The following is a 21,117-nucleotide window of genomic DNA, read 5'->3' on the forward strand; positions in this document are numbered from 1 at the left end:
CAGTGAATTTAAAAAAAAATTCTTTATACAGCTGGCCCTGCATTTTAAACCAGTGATAGAGGAAACACGGGAGCATTGCTCGCTCCCCACGGACAGGAGACACGCGGAGGTGGTGGTATTCCATAAACAGGGTAGGCTCCCGGAGCAGCATGCGTCCTACCGGCCTCTCTCCCTCTTGAATGTGGAGATGAAGGTTCTGACCAAGGCATTGGCCAACCGTCTTCTGCCTCACATTTCCACGCTGGTACACCCCGACCAGGCTGGGTTTATGCCTCAGAGGGGGACCAGGCACAATATCATGTGGGCACATGTGGCGGGTGAGGCCAGCGGGCACCGGGCGGAACCAGCTGCTCTACTTTTGGCCGATATGGACAGGGCATTCGACTCCCTGAGTTGGGCGTACTTTTTTGCCTTGCTTCGGAGGCTCAACTTGGGCCCGCGCTTCCTTTCCTACTTAATGCTACTATACACAGACCTGACGGCGTCGGTGCGAGTGGCGGGGTCGCTCTCATGGACCTTCTCTATCCAGCGGGGTACACAGCAGGGCTGCCCTCTGTCCCCATATTTATTCGCGCTTGCTATGGAACCGCTTGCGGACTGGGTGCGCATTGATGCTCAGATCCGGGGATTTGAATGGGCACCGGGCCTATCCGATTATATGCAGACGATGTCCTCTTCTTTCTCACAGCTATAGATAGGACAGGGCCGCGGCTGTTACACATTCTGCAAATCTTTGGGGAAACCTCAGGACTCTATATGAACCCGCGTAAATCAATGTTATGGGCTCTAGGTGTCAAACAGGAGTGGGAGCGTGGGCGACCTCGGTCCAGCTAGCGGTGGGGGGGGCTGAAATATCTGGGCGTGTTCTTATCGGACATACCGGCAGTGTTGTGGGAACGTAATCTGGTCCCTGTGTGGGAACGCACCCGGGAAGATCTTAAGGTATGGTCCCGCATGCCTCTGTCCTTATATGGCAGATCGCAATCTTCAAGATGGTGGCGCTTCCACGGCTCCTCCACCAATTGCAGAATCATCCATACCAAATCCCACCCCGATGGTTTAGGCAAGTGAATACAGCGCTGGGACAGTTCTTGTGGGAGGGGGGGAAAGGTGCGGGTAGCCCTGCTCACATGTTTCCTATTCACCTACTGTGGGGGGCTGGCGTCCTCAGATGTCCTCTCGTACTATCAAGCATCACATCTGCTGGTACTTAATGAATGGTGGTACGGCGATAGGGGAGACCCGGCATATGCTGTTGAGCGACAGCTTATGGGACGTCATTCACCGCATACGATACTATATTCGACACCACTGCGGGGGTCGCTGCCAATGGTCACACAGGTGGTATTTCTTATTTGGAGGCAAGCTTTGTGCCGCATGGCATGGTGGAACACTTTGACGTGTGAGACCCCCCATTGGGATAACGGGCGCCTGCCTCAGTTAGCGGCCCTACAGGGTTTCCGGGGATGGGACGCAATAGGCATCTCTGTTCTTGGAGAGGTGATGAGGGGTCGGACGCTTTAATCCTTACAGGACCTGTTGAATGAATTTGTGATGCCCAATCCCAGTTTTACCGCTACCTGCAATTTAGGCTCGTCCTCTCCCCTAGTTTAGAGGGACTGGAGTCGTTACCAGAATTTAGCCCCATAGAGGCGAAGGTTTTCAAGGGGGATCTCACAGATCGGAAAATCTCTTGCATTTACCAGACCCTAGTCATTCACTGCTCCCCCACGTTACAGAGGCTTCGGAGTGCTTGGGAGGAGGATGTGGGCGCCTTGGAGGAGGAGGATTGGGCCGAGGCCTTAGCAGCCCGCGGGGGTGGCAATAGTGTATCGCTTTTGGTTGGTGCAGTTTAAGTACTTACATAAGGTCTACTTTACCAGAGTGCGCCTGTGGAAGGCTGGGTTTATTGCCTCCCCCATGTGCCTTTGCTGTGACCGAGAGGAGAGCACTTTACTTCATACGGTCTGGAGCTGTATGTCTCTGGGTCGCTTTTGGAGGGGGTTAAATTCCTGCCTCACGGAGATCCTGTGTTGGGAGCTCTCTCACACGCCGCATTTGGCCTTATTACATGTCATGGAAGGGGTGGGGGGCAATATCTATAAACGACACCTTTTACATCTGGGCTTTACCCTGGTGAAAAGGGATATTGCCAGGGCTGGGAAGGCACCTAGGGCCCCATCGTTGGCCTCATGGAAGAATGGGCGAGACTTCTGTATGGGGCTAGAACAACCCATTTTCGTTGCCAGGGGGTGCCCGCACAAACACTACAAGATATGGAAGCAGTGGACAGATTATCGGGGCTTGCAGTTGGATCCACCACCGGAGGTAGAGGCACGCTTGCCGGAATAATTCCCACACACCCTCTTGGACTCCTGGGGGAGGGGCTGGGTAGGATTGGAGGGGTTAGTATCTCCTGTTGTAATATTCAGTGGTGGATAGGTTTATGTGGATCAAGCGCAATCTGGGGAGGGGGGGTGTTGGGGGATTTACTATGTGTTTGGTTATCTTATGCAAAAGTCAAAGTCATTATTACTGCATGGTCGATTTGTGCAGCTGTCTCTGGAGTGCGGAGCCCTGCAAAATATGTGTAACTTGACAAATAAAATTTGTTTAAAAAAAACCAAAAAAGCAATGGTAGTTTTTTTTCTGATTCTCGGTTTTGCAGCACCATATGCCTCTTTTTTTGGATAGAACCTTATAGTCCTCCAGTCTAACTCATAGGACCAACATTCCCCATTCAGTTGGTAATGGGAAACCTAAGACCCCTTTGAAAAACTTTGCCATCTCCTCCCAAAATGTCTGAGTTTGGGGTATTCCTGCCAAATATATAATGTGGTACTCGACATTCCCACACTCCCACCAACTGTTTTGGCTAAGATTATGATACGTTTGATGGAGGAGGCATCAAATACTGTGCATACTTGACTTCAAAAAGGATTTCACTACATCTAGGCAAGGCTTTCGGAGCATGTGTTTCTCTGTGAAGTAATTTCCATTGTTTCTTAACTACGCGTTTCTGAAGGGCTCTCTCCCACTCTAGCATATATTGCCATGGTTGCTATATTTATGAGTAAGCACAGAGTAAAATTAAGAGACCACGCCTCTCAAACCTATTATGTAAGGCAGTTGTGCCTCAAATGGTATGCGGTCTCTGATAGCTGCTTGTTTCACCGTATGTTGTAGGACCCATTGCCTGGTCTAGGCATATCATAATCTGTCCCCTATCCAAATTGAATTCCTAATTACATAGAAGAAATGACTTGACATGTGAGAGTAAAAAGGCGGTGTCCTTGTGATGACAAATAATTCCAATCAAATATACACTGCACTCTTTTTTGCACTTTATATAGCCATTCTAGACGACAAATTTTAAAACCCCTCCTGTTAACCTGGGGCCTAAGGAAAGCAAGAGACGCCTATAATAAACTCAGGTCTTTAGACGATTGTGTTCCCATCAGCACAGTGAGCCTCTACTTGAACACAATTTTAAGAGTGAGAAGGACCATGGTCATGGGATAGCAAGTGATAATTAAGCATTTTTAACTACTATGTATTTTAATTGAGTGCACTGTTTTATCTCTTTTAACTTCTTATTAATTTTAAAAATCTATCTTTAGTAATGTTTAATTCTGATTGGAAAAGATGGAATTTTAATTGTGATTTTACTTGCATACTTTTATGAATTGTGAACTCAATTCGAATAAAGTCTTTGAACTTGAACTTGACTTGACATGTGTTGATTGGAACATATCCCATATCATTCTGCATTCTTCTGTCCTCCATTTATAAAAAGCTTGTTCTTGCTCTGCGGTGAAAAATATGAGTTGAAGTGAATTGGGGTGAAGGGGGAGGGGTAAGTGGTTAGCCCTATTTTCATGGCAATCTCATCCCAAATGCACAATGTGGGATTAATTGGTTTGCTAAATTTTGCATTTAAAGGTCTTTGCTTCTTTTTCAGCCAAATAATATCCAGGTCCATCTTAACCCACGGTTTATCAGGGTCCCCTCTGGACCATTTTGATGCTTTTTGCAGTTTGGCCACTGCATACTACAGGCATATATCGGAAACATCCACACTTCCCTGCTCTCTAGACTGATGTAGAAGTTTCAGTAAGATCCCAGGTCAGGGGTCTCCAGCTTTTTCTGAAGTGAGAGCTACTTCTGATCAGTGGAAATCATGAGCTATTGAAGGCCAGGCAACTCGATCATTGTTACCAGACACCCCAACCCCAGCTTCATTGACTTTAAACCTGATGCCCATAGAGCCAGGTACTATGCTATGGTTTGAACAAAATACTTTAGCTAGGGGCACTATGACAGAAGTGCTATGTGTGTCAGTAAGTGTGGACTTTGGAGATGTATGAACGTATACGTATTAACGTATTAGTGGGATGCATTCGTCAATCAATCAATCAATCAAGGCATTGTAAGCGTACTATTCACCCGTGAGGGTCTCAAGGCGCTGGGGGGGAAGCAGATCTGTTCAGCCGAAGAGCCAGGTTTGAAGGTCTTCCTGGAGGTGTTTAGGGAGGGGGCGCGTCTCATGTCTGCCCGTAGCTCGTTCCAGGTTTTGGCTGCCTACTCTGGTTCTGGGGATGCACGGGGTTTCAGCTAGTGCGAGGTTGGCAGATTGGAGGTTTCTCTTAGGTACGTGGAAGTTTATTCTATGGTTGAGGTATTTGGGTCTGTTGTTGTGTAGGCATTTTTAGGCATGAGTGAGGATTTTGAAAGTGACTCTCTTCTCCATGGGGAGCCAGTGGAGTCTCCGCAGGTGTTGGCTGATCTGTTCGTGCCAGGTGATGCCCAGGACGAGTCTGGCCGTGGTGTCCTGTATTGTCTGGAGTTTGCGGAGTAGGGACTTGTTGATGCCGGCGTAGAGCGCATTTCCATAGTCCAGCTTGCTGGTGATGAGGGTGTGGGTGACTGTTTTTCTTGACTCCGGGGATCCATTTGAAGGTCTTTGGAAGAATGCGGAGGGTGTTAAAGCAGCTGGAGGTGACGGCGTTGACCTGTTGGTTCATGGCGAGTGATGAATCTGGTACGATGCCGAGGTTTTTGGCGTGGTCTGAGGGGGTAGGTGGGCTTCCGAGGGTGGTTGGCCACCAGGTGTTGTCCCATGCTGAAACGGTGCTTCCAAGGACAAGGACTTCTGTCTTTTCAGCATTGAGTTTTAGTCTGCTTGTGGTCATCCAGACTGCGACGTCTTGCATTCCTCTTTGGAAGTTGAGTTTTGCGGTGGTGGGGTCTCTGGTGAGGGAGAGGATGAGCTGGGTGTCGTCCGCATAGGATACGATGTTGAGGCCGTGTTGTCGGACGATGGCTGCGAGGGGGGCCATGTTGATGTTGAAGAGTGTCGGGCTCAGTGATGACTCCTGTGGGACTCCGCAGGTGATTTCCGTGGAGGCGGAGAAGAAGGGTGGTAGTCTGATCCTTTGGCTTCTTCTGGTGAGGAATGATCGGATCCAGTCCAGGGCAGTTCCTTGTATGCCCGCGTCGTGTAGTCTGTCGACTAGTGTGTGGTGGGAGATGGTGTCGAAGGCTGCGGACAGGTCGAGTAGGATGAGAACTGCGGAGTGGCCTTGGTCCAGGAGGGTGCGGATGTCGTCGAGTAGGGCGGGGTCGATGCTGTGGTTGCTTTGGAATCCGGATTGGGACGGGTCGAGGACGGCGTTCTCCTTGATGAATAGTGTCAGGGCTCTATTGATTGCCTTCTCTGCCACCTTGATTCAAAAGGGGGTGGTGATGGACACAGTATCTGAATTAAGCAGAACACTCCTACCCAGTCAAGAGATCAGGGCTTGATCCATCACCGTTTTTTAGCTCACTGCACCATCCCAGTTCAGAACCTGGCTACATGCAAATTAGTCTGACCCTGGCCCAGTGCATCATGGGAACAGGGCAGACCAAACTACCAAGCCAATTCTTTACTGGAAAGGAAACAAGCTTCCGGGGACCGGTTTCTGGCATTACAGCCGTCTTCGGCCCGGCTTGCTTGAATCCTGATGGTGCAGTGAGCAAGGGACTCACATCTGAGCATACCCTTCCACACTTGTGGTGGCCAAAACGATTCAAAAGGGGGTGGTGATGGACAGAGTATCTGAATTAAGCAGAACACTCCTACCCAGTCAAGAGATCAGGGCTTGATCCATCACCGTTTTTTAGCTCACTGCACCATCCCAGTTCAGAACCTGGCTACATGCAAATTAGTCTGACCCTGGCCCAGTGCATCATGGGAACAGGGCAGACCAAACTACCAAGCCAATTCTTTACTGGAAAGGAAACAAGCTTCCGGGGACCGGTTTCTGGCCTTACAGCCGTCTTCGGCCCGGCTTGCTTGAATCCTGATGGTGTAGTGAGCAAGGGACTCACATCTGAGCATACCCTTCCACACTTGTGGTGGCCAAAACGATTCAAAAGGGGGTGGTGATGGACAGAGTATCTGAATTAAGCAGAACACTCCTACCCAGTCAAGAGATCTGGGGTTGATCCATCACCGTTTTTTAGCTCACTGCACCATCCCAGTTCAGAACCTGGCTACATGCAAATTAGTCTGACCCTGGCCCAGTGCATCATGGGAACAGGGCAGACCAAACTACCAAGCCAATTCTTTACTGGAAAGGAAACGAGCTTCCGGGGACCGGTTTCTGGCATTACAGCCGTCTTCGGCCCGGCTTGCTTGAATCCTGATGGTGCAGTGAGCAAGGGACTCGCATCTGAGCATACCCTTCCACACTTGTGGTGGCCAAAACGATTCAAAAGGGGGTGGTGATGGACAGAGTATCTGAATTAAGCAGAACACTCCTACCCAGTCAAGAGATCAGGGCTTGATCCATCACCGTTTTTTAGCTCACTGCACCATCCCAGTTCAGAACCTGGCTACATGCAAATTAGTCTGACCCTGGCCCAGTGCATCATGGGAACAGGGCAGACCAAACTACCAAGCCAATTCTTTACTGGAAAGGAAACAAGCTTCCGGGGACCGGTTTCTGGCATTACAGCCGTCTTCGGCCCGGCTTGCTTGAATCCTGATGGTGCAGTGAGCAAGGGACTCACATCTGAGCATACCCTTCCACACTTGTGGTGGCCAAAACGATTCAAAAGGGGGTGGTGATGGACAGAGTATCTGAATTAAGCAGAACACTCCTACCCAGTCAAGAGATCAGGGCTTGATCCATCACCGTTTTTTAGCTCACTGCACCATCCCAGTTCAGAACCTGGCTACATGCAAATTAGTCTGACCCTGGCCCAGTGCATCATGGGAACAGGGCAGACCAAACTACCAAGCCAATTCTTTACTGGAAAGGAAACGAGCTTCCGGGGACCGGTTTCTGGCATTACAGCCGTCTTCGGCCCGGCTTGCTTGAATCCTGATGGTGCAGTGAGCAAGGGACTCGCATCTGAGCATACCCTTCCACACTTGTGGTGGCCAAAACGATTCAAAAGGGGGTGGTGATGGACAGAGTATCTGAATTAAGCAGAACACTCCTACCCAGTCAAGAGATCAGGGCTTGATCCATCACCGTTTTTTAGCTCACTGCACCATCCCAGTTCAGAACCTGGCTACATGCAAATTAGTCTGACCCTGGCCCAGTGCATCATGGGAACAGGGCAGACCAAACTACCAAGCCAATTCTTTACTGGAAAGGAAACAAGCTTCCGGGGACCGGTTTCTGGCATTACAGCCGTCTTCGGCCCGGCTTGCTTGAATCCTGATGGTGCAGTGAGCAAGGGACTCACATCTGAGCATACCCTTCCACACTTGTGGTGGCCAAAACGATTCAAAAGGGGGTGGTGATGGACAGAGTATCTGAATTAAGCAGAACACTCCTACCCAGTGAAGAGATCAGGGCTTGATCCATCACCGTTTTTTAGCTCACTGCACCATCCCAGTTCAGAACCTGGCTTCATGCAAATTAGTCTGACCCTGGCCCAGTGCATCATGGGAACAGGGCAGACCAAACTACCAAGCCAATTCTTTACTGGAAAGGAAACAAGCTTCCGGGGACCGGTTTCTGGCATTACAGCCGTCTTCGGCCCGGCTTGCTTGAATCCTGATGGTGCAGTGAGCAAGGGACTCACATCTGAGCATACCCTTCCACACTTGTGGTGGCCAAAACGATTCAAAAGGGGGTGGTGATGGACAGAGTATCTGAATTAAGCAGAACACTCCTACCCAGTCAAGAGATCAGGGCTTGATCCATCACCGTTTTTTAGCTCACTGCACCATCCCAGTTCAGAACCTGGCTACATGCAAATTAGTCTGACCCTGGCCCAGTGCATCAATGGAACAGGGCAGACCAAACTACCAAGCCAATTCTTTACTGGAAAGGAAACAAGCTTCCGGGGACCGGTTTCTGGCATTACAGCCGTCTTCGGCCCGGCTTGCTTGAATCCTGATGGTGCAGTGAGCAAGGGAATCACATCTGAGCATACCCTTCCACACTTGTGGTGGCCAAAACGATTCAAAAGGGGGTGGTGATGGACAGAGTATCTGAATTAAGCAGAACACTCCTACCCAGTCAAGAGATCAGGGCTTGATCCATCACCGTTTTTTAGCTCACTGCACCATCCCAGTTCAGAACCTGGCTACATGCAAATTAGTCTGACCCTGGCCCAGTGCATCATGGGAACAGGGCAGACCAAACTACCAAGCCAATTCTTTACTGGAAAGGAAACAAGCTTTCGGGGAGCAAAGGGGAGGAGCGAGATGGGCCGGTAGTTCTTGAGGTCAGAGGAGTCGGCCTTGGGCTTCTTGAGTAGGGGCCTGAATTCCGCGCACTTCCAGTCATCTGGAAAAGTGCCTTTTGTGAAGGTGCTGTTGATGGTCCGTTGTAGTTCGGGTGCGATGGTGTCCGCGGCCCTGTGGTAGATGTGCGGGGGGCAGGGGTCGATGGTGGCGCCCTAGTGGATGCCTTTCATGATTGTGGCGGTGTCCTCGGTCGTGATTGGTGTCCAGTTGGAGATGGTGGGCTGGCTGGTGTCTCTGGCGGGCGGGAGGGCCAGCTGTGGCGTCTTGTGGGTGGTCGAAAAAGTTGTCATAGAGTGAACTGATCTTGAGGTGGAAGTAGGTTCCAAGCTTGTTGCACATGTCTTGGGACGGGTTGATGTCTGTAGCTTCGCTGCGTGGTTTGGTGAAATCCTGAATGACACTGAAGAGTACCTTGGAGTTGGCGGAGTTCGCGAGGATTTTGTTGTGGATCAAGTTCCTTTTGGTTGTTCTGATTTAGTTATGGCAGTCTGTCATGGCATCCTTGTAGGTGGAGTAGTTATCAGTTGTCTTGGTGTCCCTCCAGTTCTTCTCCAGATGTCTGCAGGTGCGCCTGGCTTTTTGCAGATCGTGGTGAACCAGGCGGCTTTCCTGGGGCGCTGCTTGCCGGGGTTGCGTAGCGGGGCGAGCTCATCCACGTAGTTGCCGATCCAAGTGTGGAGTCCTGTGGCTGCGATGTTTGCGTCTGATGCCCAGGTGGGGTTGTCTCGGGGGAAGGTGGAGTTCAGTTGCTCGTTGGTAACCTTGCTCCAGTTCCTTCTTGGTGGGCGGGGGGTGATTTTGGTGCTTTGGGTTTGTCAACGGTGAAATGAACGTGGTGGTGGTTGGTCCATGGTGGTTGTGTTGTGTGGCTGAAGTGAACGATGTTGCCTGCAGCAAAGTTGGGGTCGAGAGTGTGTCCCGCTCTGTGTGTAGGTTTGGTGACGAGTTGGTTGAGTCCGATGTTGGGGTGGTTGTCCCGGAGGATGGTGGAGTTGGGGTCGCTGGGGTTGTCGAGGTGGAAGTTGAGGTCTCCAATGAGTATGTAGTTCATTGCTGCGATGCCATGGGATGCAATGAAGACTGTGATGGTGGTGGCGAAGGGTGTCCGAGGGCTGGGGATTCTGTAGACGAGGATTCCTCGGAGTGTGGTGTTAGGGCTGGTCTGCATCTGGAAGTGCAGGTGTAAGATGGAGAGGAAGGTTTCGCTGTAGGTGATGAGGCGGAGGGTGCTCTTGTGTGCGATGGCGAGGCCCCTTCCTGGGTGGTTAAGGCGGTCCTTGCTCTAGATCTTCTATCCCTCCTGGATGGCGGTGTTGATGTCGGGGTGGAGGTGGCGTTGGTCCATGTCTCCGTGAAGATGGCGATGTCGGGCGATAGAGAGTCGAGTAGGTTCCAGATTTCTATGGCATGTTTGTGTACGGAGCGCATGTTGAGGAGGATGCATCTTAGGGTGTATTCGGTGCAGGTGTCAGCGGTGCTTGAGGTCGGGGTGGTGGTGAGGGTCTGACGGCAGTGGAGGCAGGAGAACTGGCCGCGGGCCGAGTTCGGCGAGGCCTGTTGGCAGTCTCCGAGTCTTCCGGGGCTAAGTGCGAGGAGGGCGGCGGAGACGTAGCGGTGGGAGGTCGTGGTTCCAGGGTACCTGTAGCTGGTTGCGGACGGGCGCAGACGGGCTTGCCTTAGGTGTGCTTTCGGCGTGCCAGCAGAGCGCCCACTGTACGACCGCATATCGGCTGTCATTAAGTCGGGGAGGGGGGTGGGAATAAGCGGGGTCTGTGTCGGGGGAGGGGCCGCAGGGGCAGCAGCAGCGGTGGTAAACTAATTTAAGCTAAATTAAATTAATAAAAAATCATGAGGAATAAGGAGTAATAAAGTAATCCGTAATAATTAGTTAGCGGGCAACAAGGAAAAGCAATTAAGCAGAGGGCGAGGGAGACACCAGGCAGGCTAGGACTGGATCACCGCTGAGGCTGGAATGGACTTACTTGTCTGGGCTGCTTGCGCGAACCCTCCTCAGGGAAGGACTCTGCACTGCGGCGATGCGGAACTGCTGGGAAGAGTGTTGGCCTAGACCGAAGTTCAAGGTCTCACACGCGCTCCCCCCGCAGTGGCACCCATGAAGATGGGCAGGGGGCGAAACTAGAGGTAGGGAGGCGGGGGCTGTGTTGGGAGGAGGGGCCGCAGGGGCAGCGGCGGCAGGAAATGAATCTAAATTAAATTAATAAAAAATCAGGAGGAATAAGGAGAAGAAAATTAATCAGTAATAATTAGTTAGCGGGCAACAAGGAAAAGCAAGTAAGCAAATGGCGAGGGGGCCACCAGGCAGGCTAGGACTGGATCACCTCTGTGGCTGGAACCAGCTTACTGGAACAGGGTACCGCACAAACCCTTCTCATGGGAGGTCTCTGCACTATGGCGATGCGGCAGAGATGCGGAACTACTGGGGAGAATGCTGGACTAGACCAGAGGTCAAGGTCTCACACCCCCTCCCCCGCAGCAGCCGCCATTAAGTAGGGTAGAGGGCCGGACTAGAGGTAGGGAAGCAGGAGCGGGGGCTCTGTCGGTGGGAGGGGCCGCAGGGGCAACAGTGGTGTTAAACTAATTCAAGCTAAATTCAATTAATAAAAAATCAAGAGGAATAATAAGAAATAATCAGTAATAATTAGTTACTGGGCAACAAGGAAAAGCAAGTAAGCAGAGGGCGAGGGGGACACCAGGCTAGGACTGGATCACCTCTGAGGCTGGAACAGGCTTACTGGAATGGGCTGCCGACGCGAACCCTTCTCAATGGAGGATTCTGCACTGCGGCTATGCGGCGGTGATGCGGAGCTGCTGGGGAGAGTGCTGGCCTAGACCGGAGGTTCTGAGAGCCTGTGTTATATGTACTTACAGCACATGACTTACATTTCGCCATGTGTGGCACCGTTGCATGTATTACACAAACATAAAAAAAAAATTAAATGGGAGAAATATAAATAGCAGAAAAATATTTTGCAAAAATGTTCACAATGTGGAACATTTTTCTGCACTTTAAATGTATCTAATTGAAAAAGAAATGAATATATTTTTAAATTATAAATATGGCATAGTGTCTACTGGCCACTGGGAGCAAGAGGCCTGCTGTTTGTAAATGCAATACTTTGAAATGGGAGAACATTAAAATTAAGAGTTAACTAAATCATTTTCTCCCATTTAAAAACATTCAGAGACATAATGTTGTTTATAGTTCCAGTATTTAGTTGACAAGGGCCTTTATTTAAGAGTTAAATACCTCTGTTAAATACCTCAGTGCTTCAGCTGTTCACCTCTGTGACCCAGCCCCAGCATGGGTCATAAATCTGACTGAGCACTGCTCAATATCTGGCCATGCTATCTGCTGCCTGAAGAAAATAATGTAAAATAAACCCAGCTTTCACTTAACTTTTAAAGGAAAATGTGACCTTGTGCTTATTTAAAAATCAACTTAAGGCTGTTAGCTACTGTGAAGATGTCTAGGAGCTTCTGGTAGTTCCTGATGTTCTTGTTGGAGACACCTGTCCTAGGGTTATTTCATCCCCATATGAAATCTAGTATTTCTCCAACTGTTTCATATAAGGCCTGTCACTGACAACTGTCCATGCCTGGATCATAGAAAGTAGATGCAGTACGATAGTCATTTTTAATACATTCCTTTTCCCAGCCCAAGACAAAAACATCCTAGACCTTTCGCAAAACCCTTTTTAAATTCATCAACCAGAGGCAGTTAGTTTAAACAAAACATGTCTGTATTTTTTGCTCCAGTCTTAACACTCATGTATCTGACATGGCTTTTGGCCCATCAAAGGGAATGTAATTTTTACAATTGCTGTGTCAGCTCAGAGCGGGGTGACAAATGCAAAATTTCTGATTTGTCAAAATGTATTTTATAGTCTGAAACTTCCTCAAAATGTTAAAATTGTGGAGTAATCACTTGAAGAGACATCGCCACCTCTGTCAAGGAGAGCAGGATATCCTCCACAAATAGTGTAATGTTATGTTCCGTACTTACAAATGTAATTCCTTTAATATCAATGGAGTTCTGAACCTTGGAAGCCTTGGGGATCCATTACCAGCGCTAATCTAGCTGTGGGGCCACTATAATTATCAAACCTATTTCTGTATCTGCACCTAGACCCCATCGCCTCCATGACCAGGTCTAAAAATGACCAATCCACTCAGTCAAATACCTTTTCCACGTGTAGGGTCAGCAGTATAGCTGGAAGATGTTTCTTCTCAACCTTTTTGACCAGGTAGATCACTCTTCTAATATTATCATGAAGCCTGTCTATTTTTTTATGAAGCCACATTGACCTGAATCAACCAGTTTTGTAGAATATCGCTGCAACGGGTAGCCAAAAAATGTGTATAAAACTTTGCATTCAGATTAACGAGGGCAGCCGCTCTGTACAAGGCACTGAGTTTTATATCTTTTCCAGGCTTTGCAATTATTGTAATAATTTCCTCTCCCATACGTCTAGGAATGGCTTGAATTTCCAAATAGTTATTAAAAACGTTAGTCAATTTAGGAATCAACTTGCTGGCGTATGTTTTGTAAAATATTCTGATAAATCCGTCTGGGTCGGATGCCTTATTGCTTTTAATAGATTTTATTACTCTAACTAGCAGCCCGTCCCGACCTTGTCCGGGAACTTTCAGGCTTACCCCTACCCCCCTCTGCCCCGACATTGCCCAGCAGCCCGTGCCCCCGCCCGCCCTGTCCCCCGCCTGCCGCCTGGCCCGACCATCGCGTGGACTGAGTCAATGGCTGTGTTAGTCCCCGTCCCCCGCCTTCCCCGACCCCCGCCTGCCCCAACATTGCCTTTTGTAACTCCCCGTCCCCCGCCTGGCCCGACACCCGCCTGCTTACCTCAGCCACCGCTCCTGAGTTGACAGCTCCTCGCCGCTCTGCTCCTCACCGCTTGTCCGCCGCCGCTCCTCCCCCGCACCATGTCCGCCTCTCCGCTGGTCGCACTGCCGCTGGCCTGTCCGCTGCTCCTCACGTGACCGCTCCTCCCCCACGCCATGTCCGCCGCTCCTCTGACGCCGCTCTGACGCCGCTCCTTGACGTGAGCACGCACGTCGCGGCCGGCGCTACTTTGGGGAGACTACTTTTTTTTAATATACATTTTTTAAATAAGGTTTATTTTTAAACTTTATATAGCCTATAACCATCAACACACCCTGACGATTTCTACGGTGTATCGGGTGTGCAGATTGGCGCAGTGGTTCCGGAGTTTACCTGCCTCAAAGCCTGAAAGTTTCTCCTTTATTATAGTACTATAGATGGGAGGTTTCAGTTTGGCTTTTTGTTCTCTTGTGAGGCGGTAGGTTTGCCTGGGTCAAATAGCCCTTTTGCTCTGTCTGTGGGCAGGTTTCTGTTGAATATAATTTAGAATACAATTCACAAAATTGTTAAAATATAGCATCTTTTGTTAGAAGCCACAATGCACTCTCCATGTTGTCTACCTTTATGACTTGGGACATAAGGAAATTACTCACCAAAACATAGTTTATTCTTAATTGTGTGCAATGAACATGTGAGTGAAAGGTGTACTCCTGGTCTCATGTGCGTAGTTCTCTCTATAAGTTTCTACGGCCTTAAAATTGTCCACGCCCCTTCGTGGTTCTATCCTTTTGGGATCCTCATACTAAATTAAAATCTCCTGCCACAGTTATCCCCTCTTGCCACTCCCCTCAATGTGTCTAAAAAATAAAATCTTATAATTTATTTGGGGCATAGATAGAGGAGAGTGTTATGGGGTTATTGTATATGGTGCCTACCACAGAATGTAGTGACCGTCCTTGTCTACTATTATTCCCTCTAGATTAAGGATCAAGTCTTTCTTCCTGAATATCGCTACTCCGTTGGGCTTATCTTTAGCGGTAGAAAAGAATACCGCAGGAAATGCCTTATTCCTCATTCTGTGCTGGTCTTTATTCAATAGATGTGTTTTTTGGAGGCATATGATATCAGGTCGGGCTTATCTAAGATATTTTCATATTGCCATCCTCTGAACAGTGCTGTTTAGCCCCTTAAGATTTCACCATAGAACCGAAATATCACACTATGTGACCTATTGCAGTAGTCGCCACTGATCTGCCCCAGCCTTTTCTGCTCCAGTAATTACAATATGATTGTGATCATCCATTTTTCTCACTCTCCAACCCCACAACTGAAACTGATTAACACTCAACTTACTTTTAACTAAACTAGTGAATACTCCTGATGTATCCTACCCATACCTGTTTTCGCTGTTACTGGAAGATGGAGAATGGCACCCATGAAATCCCGCTTCATCCTCGACCGCTATAGATTCTGAATCCACTGGAGGAAGGGTACCCCCTTAAGGCTGTATCAAAAGCCTATTCATCCAGCTTAAACAGTATATAAAACTTGTATCTTCATGGCCACTGATCAAATCGTTTCAACCTTACAAAGTTTATGCCACCTTAACGGGCACCCCCAAATTTCTCTCACTAAATGCCTGGCCCTACTTAAAAATAAAATTAAAATATCATTTGGTGTGCTAGTTTGAAAGTGCCCAAATGGCAGTCATGTGTCTATGAGGTATCCTGATCTGGTTGATAATTTATTCCCGGAATCAATTGTCTTTCCATTATTATGAAGCAGCGGTCTAGGTGTCTGCCAATTCTGAGTCTCGCTTGTCTGGGTTGTTTTGTCCTCTCTAGGTGGGCTTTTGGCTTGAGTCTGCATCCCCCCAATTCCAACTTCAGATATTTTGCTGTCTCTAGTTTGTCCATGAAATTGTACTGTGTGTCCCCCACCCAGAAGGCAATGCCAAACAGGTATGCCCGCCTATAGCTAACTCCATTTTGCCTCTCTTTTTCAGTGATCGGTTTGATGATTAGACATTTCCGAAGGGTAGATTTGGAGATGCCCTGGAAGACCGAGCATGAGCAATCTTGAAAAGTTAATTTGCCACAGTCTATTGCTACATTTAACACTGCCTTAGCATAATAATGGAATTTCACTATGATGTCCCGTGGACTGAGAGTCTGCTGTATACACCTGGTTCCCACTCTGTGTACGCTGTCGATATGCACACTTAGGTATTTGTTTACCTGGGCATTCGAGATCATGCCCACCATAAATTCATCAAGGTCTGTGCTCTCCATGTCCTCTGTTAGGCCCCTTATTCTTCATGTTTCTAGAATCTAGTTTGAAGTTAGTCTTTTTTGCTAAGTGTAATTGCTAATTTCTTCTCAGGAGACTGCTGGGTTTAATCTGTACATGCTTTGAACACTTCCAACGGATCCATCCTACCTTCGAACTCCACCACTCTGACACAATTGAATCAACCTCTCAGTGCAAATCACAGAGTTTACTGTTGAGGTCTGCACGTAGGTCGTTCAGGCTCTTTTCAGTGTGTGCTTTAGGTTCCTCCCATAACTCTTGCTTAAATGAGCAAATTCTTTCGAGCAGGAACGAAGGACCCTGTCTTGCTCTCGAGTTGGACACCTCTCAAGGGATGTCAGACCACTGCATGTTGTAGCTTCTACAGGCCGGGACCCGTGTCTTATGTCAGTGTTCTGTATGGTTCTTTTCTACCAAAAAGACATCCTTGGGGTTCCATACACAATCGATATGTTGTGAATAAGATTAGGCAAATGGGCCTAGAACAATACCTGAAATTATGCAAAGTTGTTCTTTTGCCCAATGATGAAGATGACCATGACTTTTACGCAGAGTATGTTAATGCTGTGATGTACGTCATGTCCAGGGATACTTTTCTAAGAAACCTCATGCATAATAAATTAGGCTAGTTTCCAAGAAACTTATCGACATTTATTCAGCACATAACTGGGTAAAAGGTCAGTGCTAGAACCGTTATGCAGAGCAAGGTAGGACAGATGTAGGTAAGAGGTTGTGTTTTGTCATGTAGCTACCTGGCCTAAATTGGGGTACATTGGGGTTCATAACGAGTCTAAGTGACTCTCCTTATTTCAGTACTTGTAGGCAGCCTCTGTGGCTGAAATTGTGATAGGATTTAGCGGATTTAGTGGATTCACAACTGCATAGCCTGACACCCAAGGGAAGCTTGTCCTCCCAATCTGCCACCATAGCCATGCCCCTTGTTTTCTAGCACTGTAAAGTAACAGTGTGCATGGTGCCATTTATCAACCTTGAAAAGATGAAGACTAAATCTTCTCTGCCTAAGGTTAGATTTGTGGTCGGTAGATGGCCGCAGTGAACACCAAACTCATGAGCCATCTTGTCAACTTCAGTGGACTTATCAGCTATTCTGTAGGTAAGAGGGAAACTAATTTTCAAGGAGGAAACTGTGGGAGACTTACTGGCCACAAATACAGACACAGTGAAGTTAAGAAGAATCCAGTGTATAATATCATTTTTTTCCCCCTCAGGAGACCTGCTGAGTAGGCAACTTGGATTTAAAAAACACAGCAACCAGATAGAGTTCTGAGGCCAGAAAGTATTGAACAACTTGAGTCAGCGATGTGGCAGATTAGCTAATCCCTAAATCATGGTGTGAATCCAGCCGATAACTTGTGTAGTATCTTGTGCTCTAATGCCAAGCAATGTAAGGTGAAGCTGAACAGAACGACGTCCAGAGAGTACTCAGTAGCTATGTTGAAGCTTATAGAACATGTGCAGACCACCCCATGGTTTTCTGCAGTGAGAGTTACTTCCTTTGGGTTCACTTTGATAGCATGCACTGAGATTTTGTGGGAATCTGCTGTATGACAGTGGGTGTGGCACATAATTTTTCTGTGTCTTTCACTTTCAGAGCCTGAAACTGTTGATAAGGCACAGAGTTCCTCTGCAAAGACAGAGGTTCCTTCTGAGGAACATGCACATCCTTCTGTAACAACCACCTCTTCAGGCCCTAAAGAATCAGGTAAGATGTATACTTAATGCACACTTTTGAAATCTAATCCTTTGAAGTAATTTAAATAAACCAGGTGAATCATTTTCATAATATAAGTAAATAATGGAGTTTTGATACATTTGCACCTTTGGATATTAATGAAGTTAAGGATAGTACTGTTAAACAACTGGATCAAGACTCTACAGTAATGTCCACCCAACCATACCCGAGAACCTCGATGTCGAAACCAAGCTTTTCAATAAATGGCTGACCGACTGCGCTAACTGCACTGCACCCACCAGAAACTAGACCTACAAAAGCAACAAATGACCCAGCTGGTACACGAATGTCATGCCACTGCAAAGAACTTAAGAGAAAACGAAGACTTGACAAAAACACCACCACAAGATCCACATACATAACAGCCCTCAACCTCTACCACCAACTACTACGAGATGCAAAGAAAAAGGACCTAACTCTCTGACTTAAAGGAAGCTTCAACAGTGGCAAAGCACTCTTCACCATCGACAAGGAGTTCTCCAATCCCACAGCTGCCAACTAAGACATCATCCCATCCCGAGCACTCTTCAACGACCTCTCAAACTTCTTCGAACAGTAGATCGCCAAGATCTACAACACATTCCACCCACAGCATACCAGCACAAACAACCCCGACCAGCTGGACATCTCCTTCTCCAGTATTGAATCTTTCATAGATTCACATGCTTGTATCTTCCCCGTCGTCATGGTGGGAGTCTGACAGTAAAAGAATAACCATAGGAGTAAAAGAAAAAACTGCAAAGAAAACCCATTGGGAAGTATATAGTTTGGTAGCTTATCATGATTAGTCCAAACAACAACCAGTCAGCTGCCAGCCCTGAGATCACAATCTCCAGCAGAGCCACCATACCTCAGATTTCTAACTGCCGTCATGCGAGAAGAAGTCTCCCTGAGCACTGCTCAGTTTTTGGTTACTTGGTGAACTTTTGACCTATCTACAGTTTTGGATTGAGGTACTGTTTTTCCTCTATTTCTTCACCATGTCTGATAGCTCTAAGAGGAGGCTTTTCAGACCTTGCAAATCGTGTGGGAAGGCCAGGTTATATTCTGAGGACCCTCACAAAGAATGCTTATACTGCCTTTACCCTAAGCACGTCCCCAAGGAGTGCAAACACTGTCGCACTTTCTCAGCTAAAACCCTGAAAGACAGAGAAGCTTGCTTGTTAATATGGCTTCAGAAAAAGAAGACTGCCTCAAACTCTGAGTCTGATGAAGAATCTAAAGGGCACTCCTGTTCTAAACATAAGAGGGAGTTGTCTGAGGAAAAAGTTGAGGTGAAGAAACAGAAAACAGAAAAATCTAAAGCCAAATACTCATCGTCCTCTTCTTTGCCTCATACACCCCTCAAAAAGCCTTTAGAGACGAAGGCTCCGTTGTCGTTCCCGTTGACGAAGACCAGAGTATCTTCTGTCACGACGCCGACGAAGACGTCGACGACCTCGACCACGTCGTCTACAGCATCTACGATGAAGATAGCATCGACGACTGGTCCGTCGACGACACTGTCAACGATGAGTGCACAAACCTTGTTGACTGTGGTCCTAATAACACCGTCGTCTCTCTCGTCGATGGGCGTTCCGTCCACGGTGAGTTTCAAATCGCCAATGACAAGATCCACCATCACAATAAAGAGATTTCCACCGGCAACAGGCTCGTGGACGGACAAGAAAACAACAGAATTCACTACATGGACCAAGAGTTCGCCACTTCCCCCTTCTAAACTACTGGATTTGCAGGAGTCAGAAGATGGAGTGGCTTATAGTCCCTCGCAACTCCAAATTAAAAGCCAGAAGACAGATGAGGAGGAAGTCCAGGAAGTTCAGGAAGAACTGTTTAAAGATCGCCCAGTTCAAGGCTCCAAAAGGTATGAATCGTTCCAGCAAGCCTACGATTACGACGAAGAAGAGGAGGATAATGTCAGAGAAGACGCAATATCCATGCCGACCTCCCAAGTCTCCGACTTAAGACATATGATTAACGACTACTATTGTCGTTTCCAAGATGACAATAACCCTGCCTCCAACAGTACAAGTGTACCACAGCAGGTGGTTCAGACTCCGGTGGTTCAACCTCCACCTCAGATGCAGACAGTGCGTACCCCTAAAATAATTACAATTCGAGATGACTTTGTGGAAAGCGAGCATGAGTAGCAGCCAGAGGAAGGAGAATTACTGCTAGACGATCCTGGGTTTGATGAATGGGATCAATATGTTATTCCTTCACCAGTACCATCGCCATCTCCGGCAAATTCGCCAACGGAAGACATTGGTGGCTTTCATAACTTAATGGAGAAAGCTTCCAAAAGGTTCGAACTTCCTTTGCAGGGTAAAGGAAAATGAGAGTTTCCTATATGACTTTAAGGAAATTTTGAGAAAATCTATAAGGACAATACCAATTATCAACCATATCTGGGATGAAGGGCAGAAGATTATGAAAAATTTGGCCTCGTTGCAGCCTCAGTTCCTAGGATCGAGAAAAAGTATTTTGCCCCTGAAACATCACTAGCGTGCCTGATTGGTCATCCCCGACCTGAATCGGTAGTTATGCAGGTGGCGCAGAGACGCTCCAAGAACCCGGCCTCTACTTTGTCAGCTCCTCCTGACAAGTGAAAAAAGATGGATGGCGCAGGGAAGCACTTTGCAGTGTTGGCAGCGGCTTCTATCAAAGCAACGAATGCATTGGCACTTGTCAGCTGATATAACCGATATATGTGGTCGGACATCGCTCCACTTTTGTCTCATCTTCCTGAAGACAAGAAAGAAGAGGCGGCTATAATTCTACAAGATGGAGCTAGAGCTGCTTCTGAGTCCATCGACATAGCCATGGACATCTCATCAATCTGATTCAGACAGATGGCGGGAGCTGTAGCGCTTCGAAGACCAGGGTGGCTGAAGGTTACATCTTTCAGGCCCGAAGTCCAGGCAAAGATCGTGGACATGCCCTTTGATGGGGAGAACCTTTTCGGAAAGCACATAGATGATGCGTTGCAAGAAATAAAAGTAGACACCACAAAAGCCTTAGGTTTCCTACAACAAGGAACATTTCATTCTTGTCGTGGAAGAGGATCAAGAGGCCAGTTCAATCAAAGATCCTCCTTTCAATCTAACAGATATCATCCTTATCATCAGGTGTACCGTCAATACTCCAACAACCAGCAATTTCGCTCCTCTAACACCTCTTACCAGCAGCAGTCTAGAAGAAAGCCTGCCGCGAGGGGAAAGGCACTGGACTCCAATAGGAGACAGTGACTATATCCAGGCACCGTCCACCTTCTCACACCCCAATCCGTTCCATTACCTCTCGCTATTATCATCAGTGGCTGTTAATACCATCGGACAGATGGGTGTTGGATATTATACATCAAGGCCACACCCTGGAGTTTATACAAAAACCTCCAGCTCGACCTCCGATTCACAGGAATCAAAACCATCTCTCTGCACT

At 47.8% G+C, this 21,117-nt stretch overlaps 1 protein-coding gene across 3 annotated transcripts in view; it reads left to right on the top strand.

Annotated features, from left to right (window-relative positions):
• CC2D1B (coiled-coil and C2 domain containing 1B) overlaps nt 1–21,117 on the top strand; it is a 710,809-nt gene that overhangs the window by 196,978 nt on the left and 492,714 nt on the right. For all 3 annotated transcript variants that reach the window (XM_078670637.1, XM_078670630.1, XM_078670646.1), the window contains one exon: nt 17,536–17,646. In XM_078670637.1, coding sequence (XP_078526763.1) covers nt 17,536–17,646 — 111 coding nt within the window. The remainder of the gene's footprint in view (nt 1–17,535; nt 17,647–21,117) is intronic.

This window comes from Lissotriton helveticus, chromosome 1_2 (genome assembly GCF_964261635.1).
Source record: "Lissotriton helveticus chromosome 1_2, aLisHel1.1, whole genome shotgun sequence".
Taxonomy (NCBI): domain Eukaryota; kingdom Metazoa; phylum Chordata; class Amphibia; order Caudata; family Salamandridae; genus Lissotriton; species Lissotriton helveticus.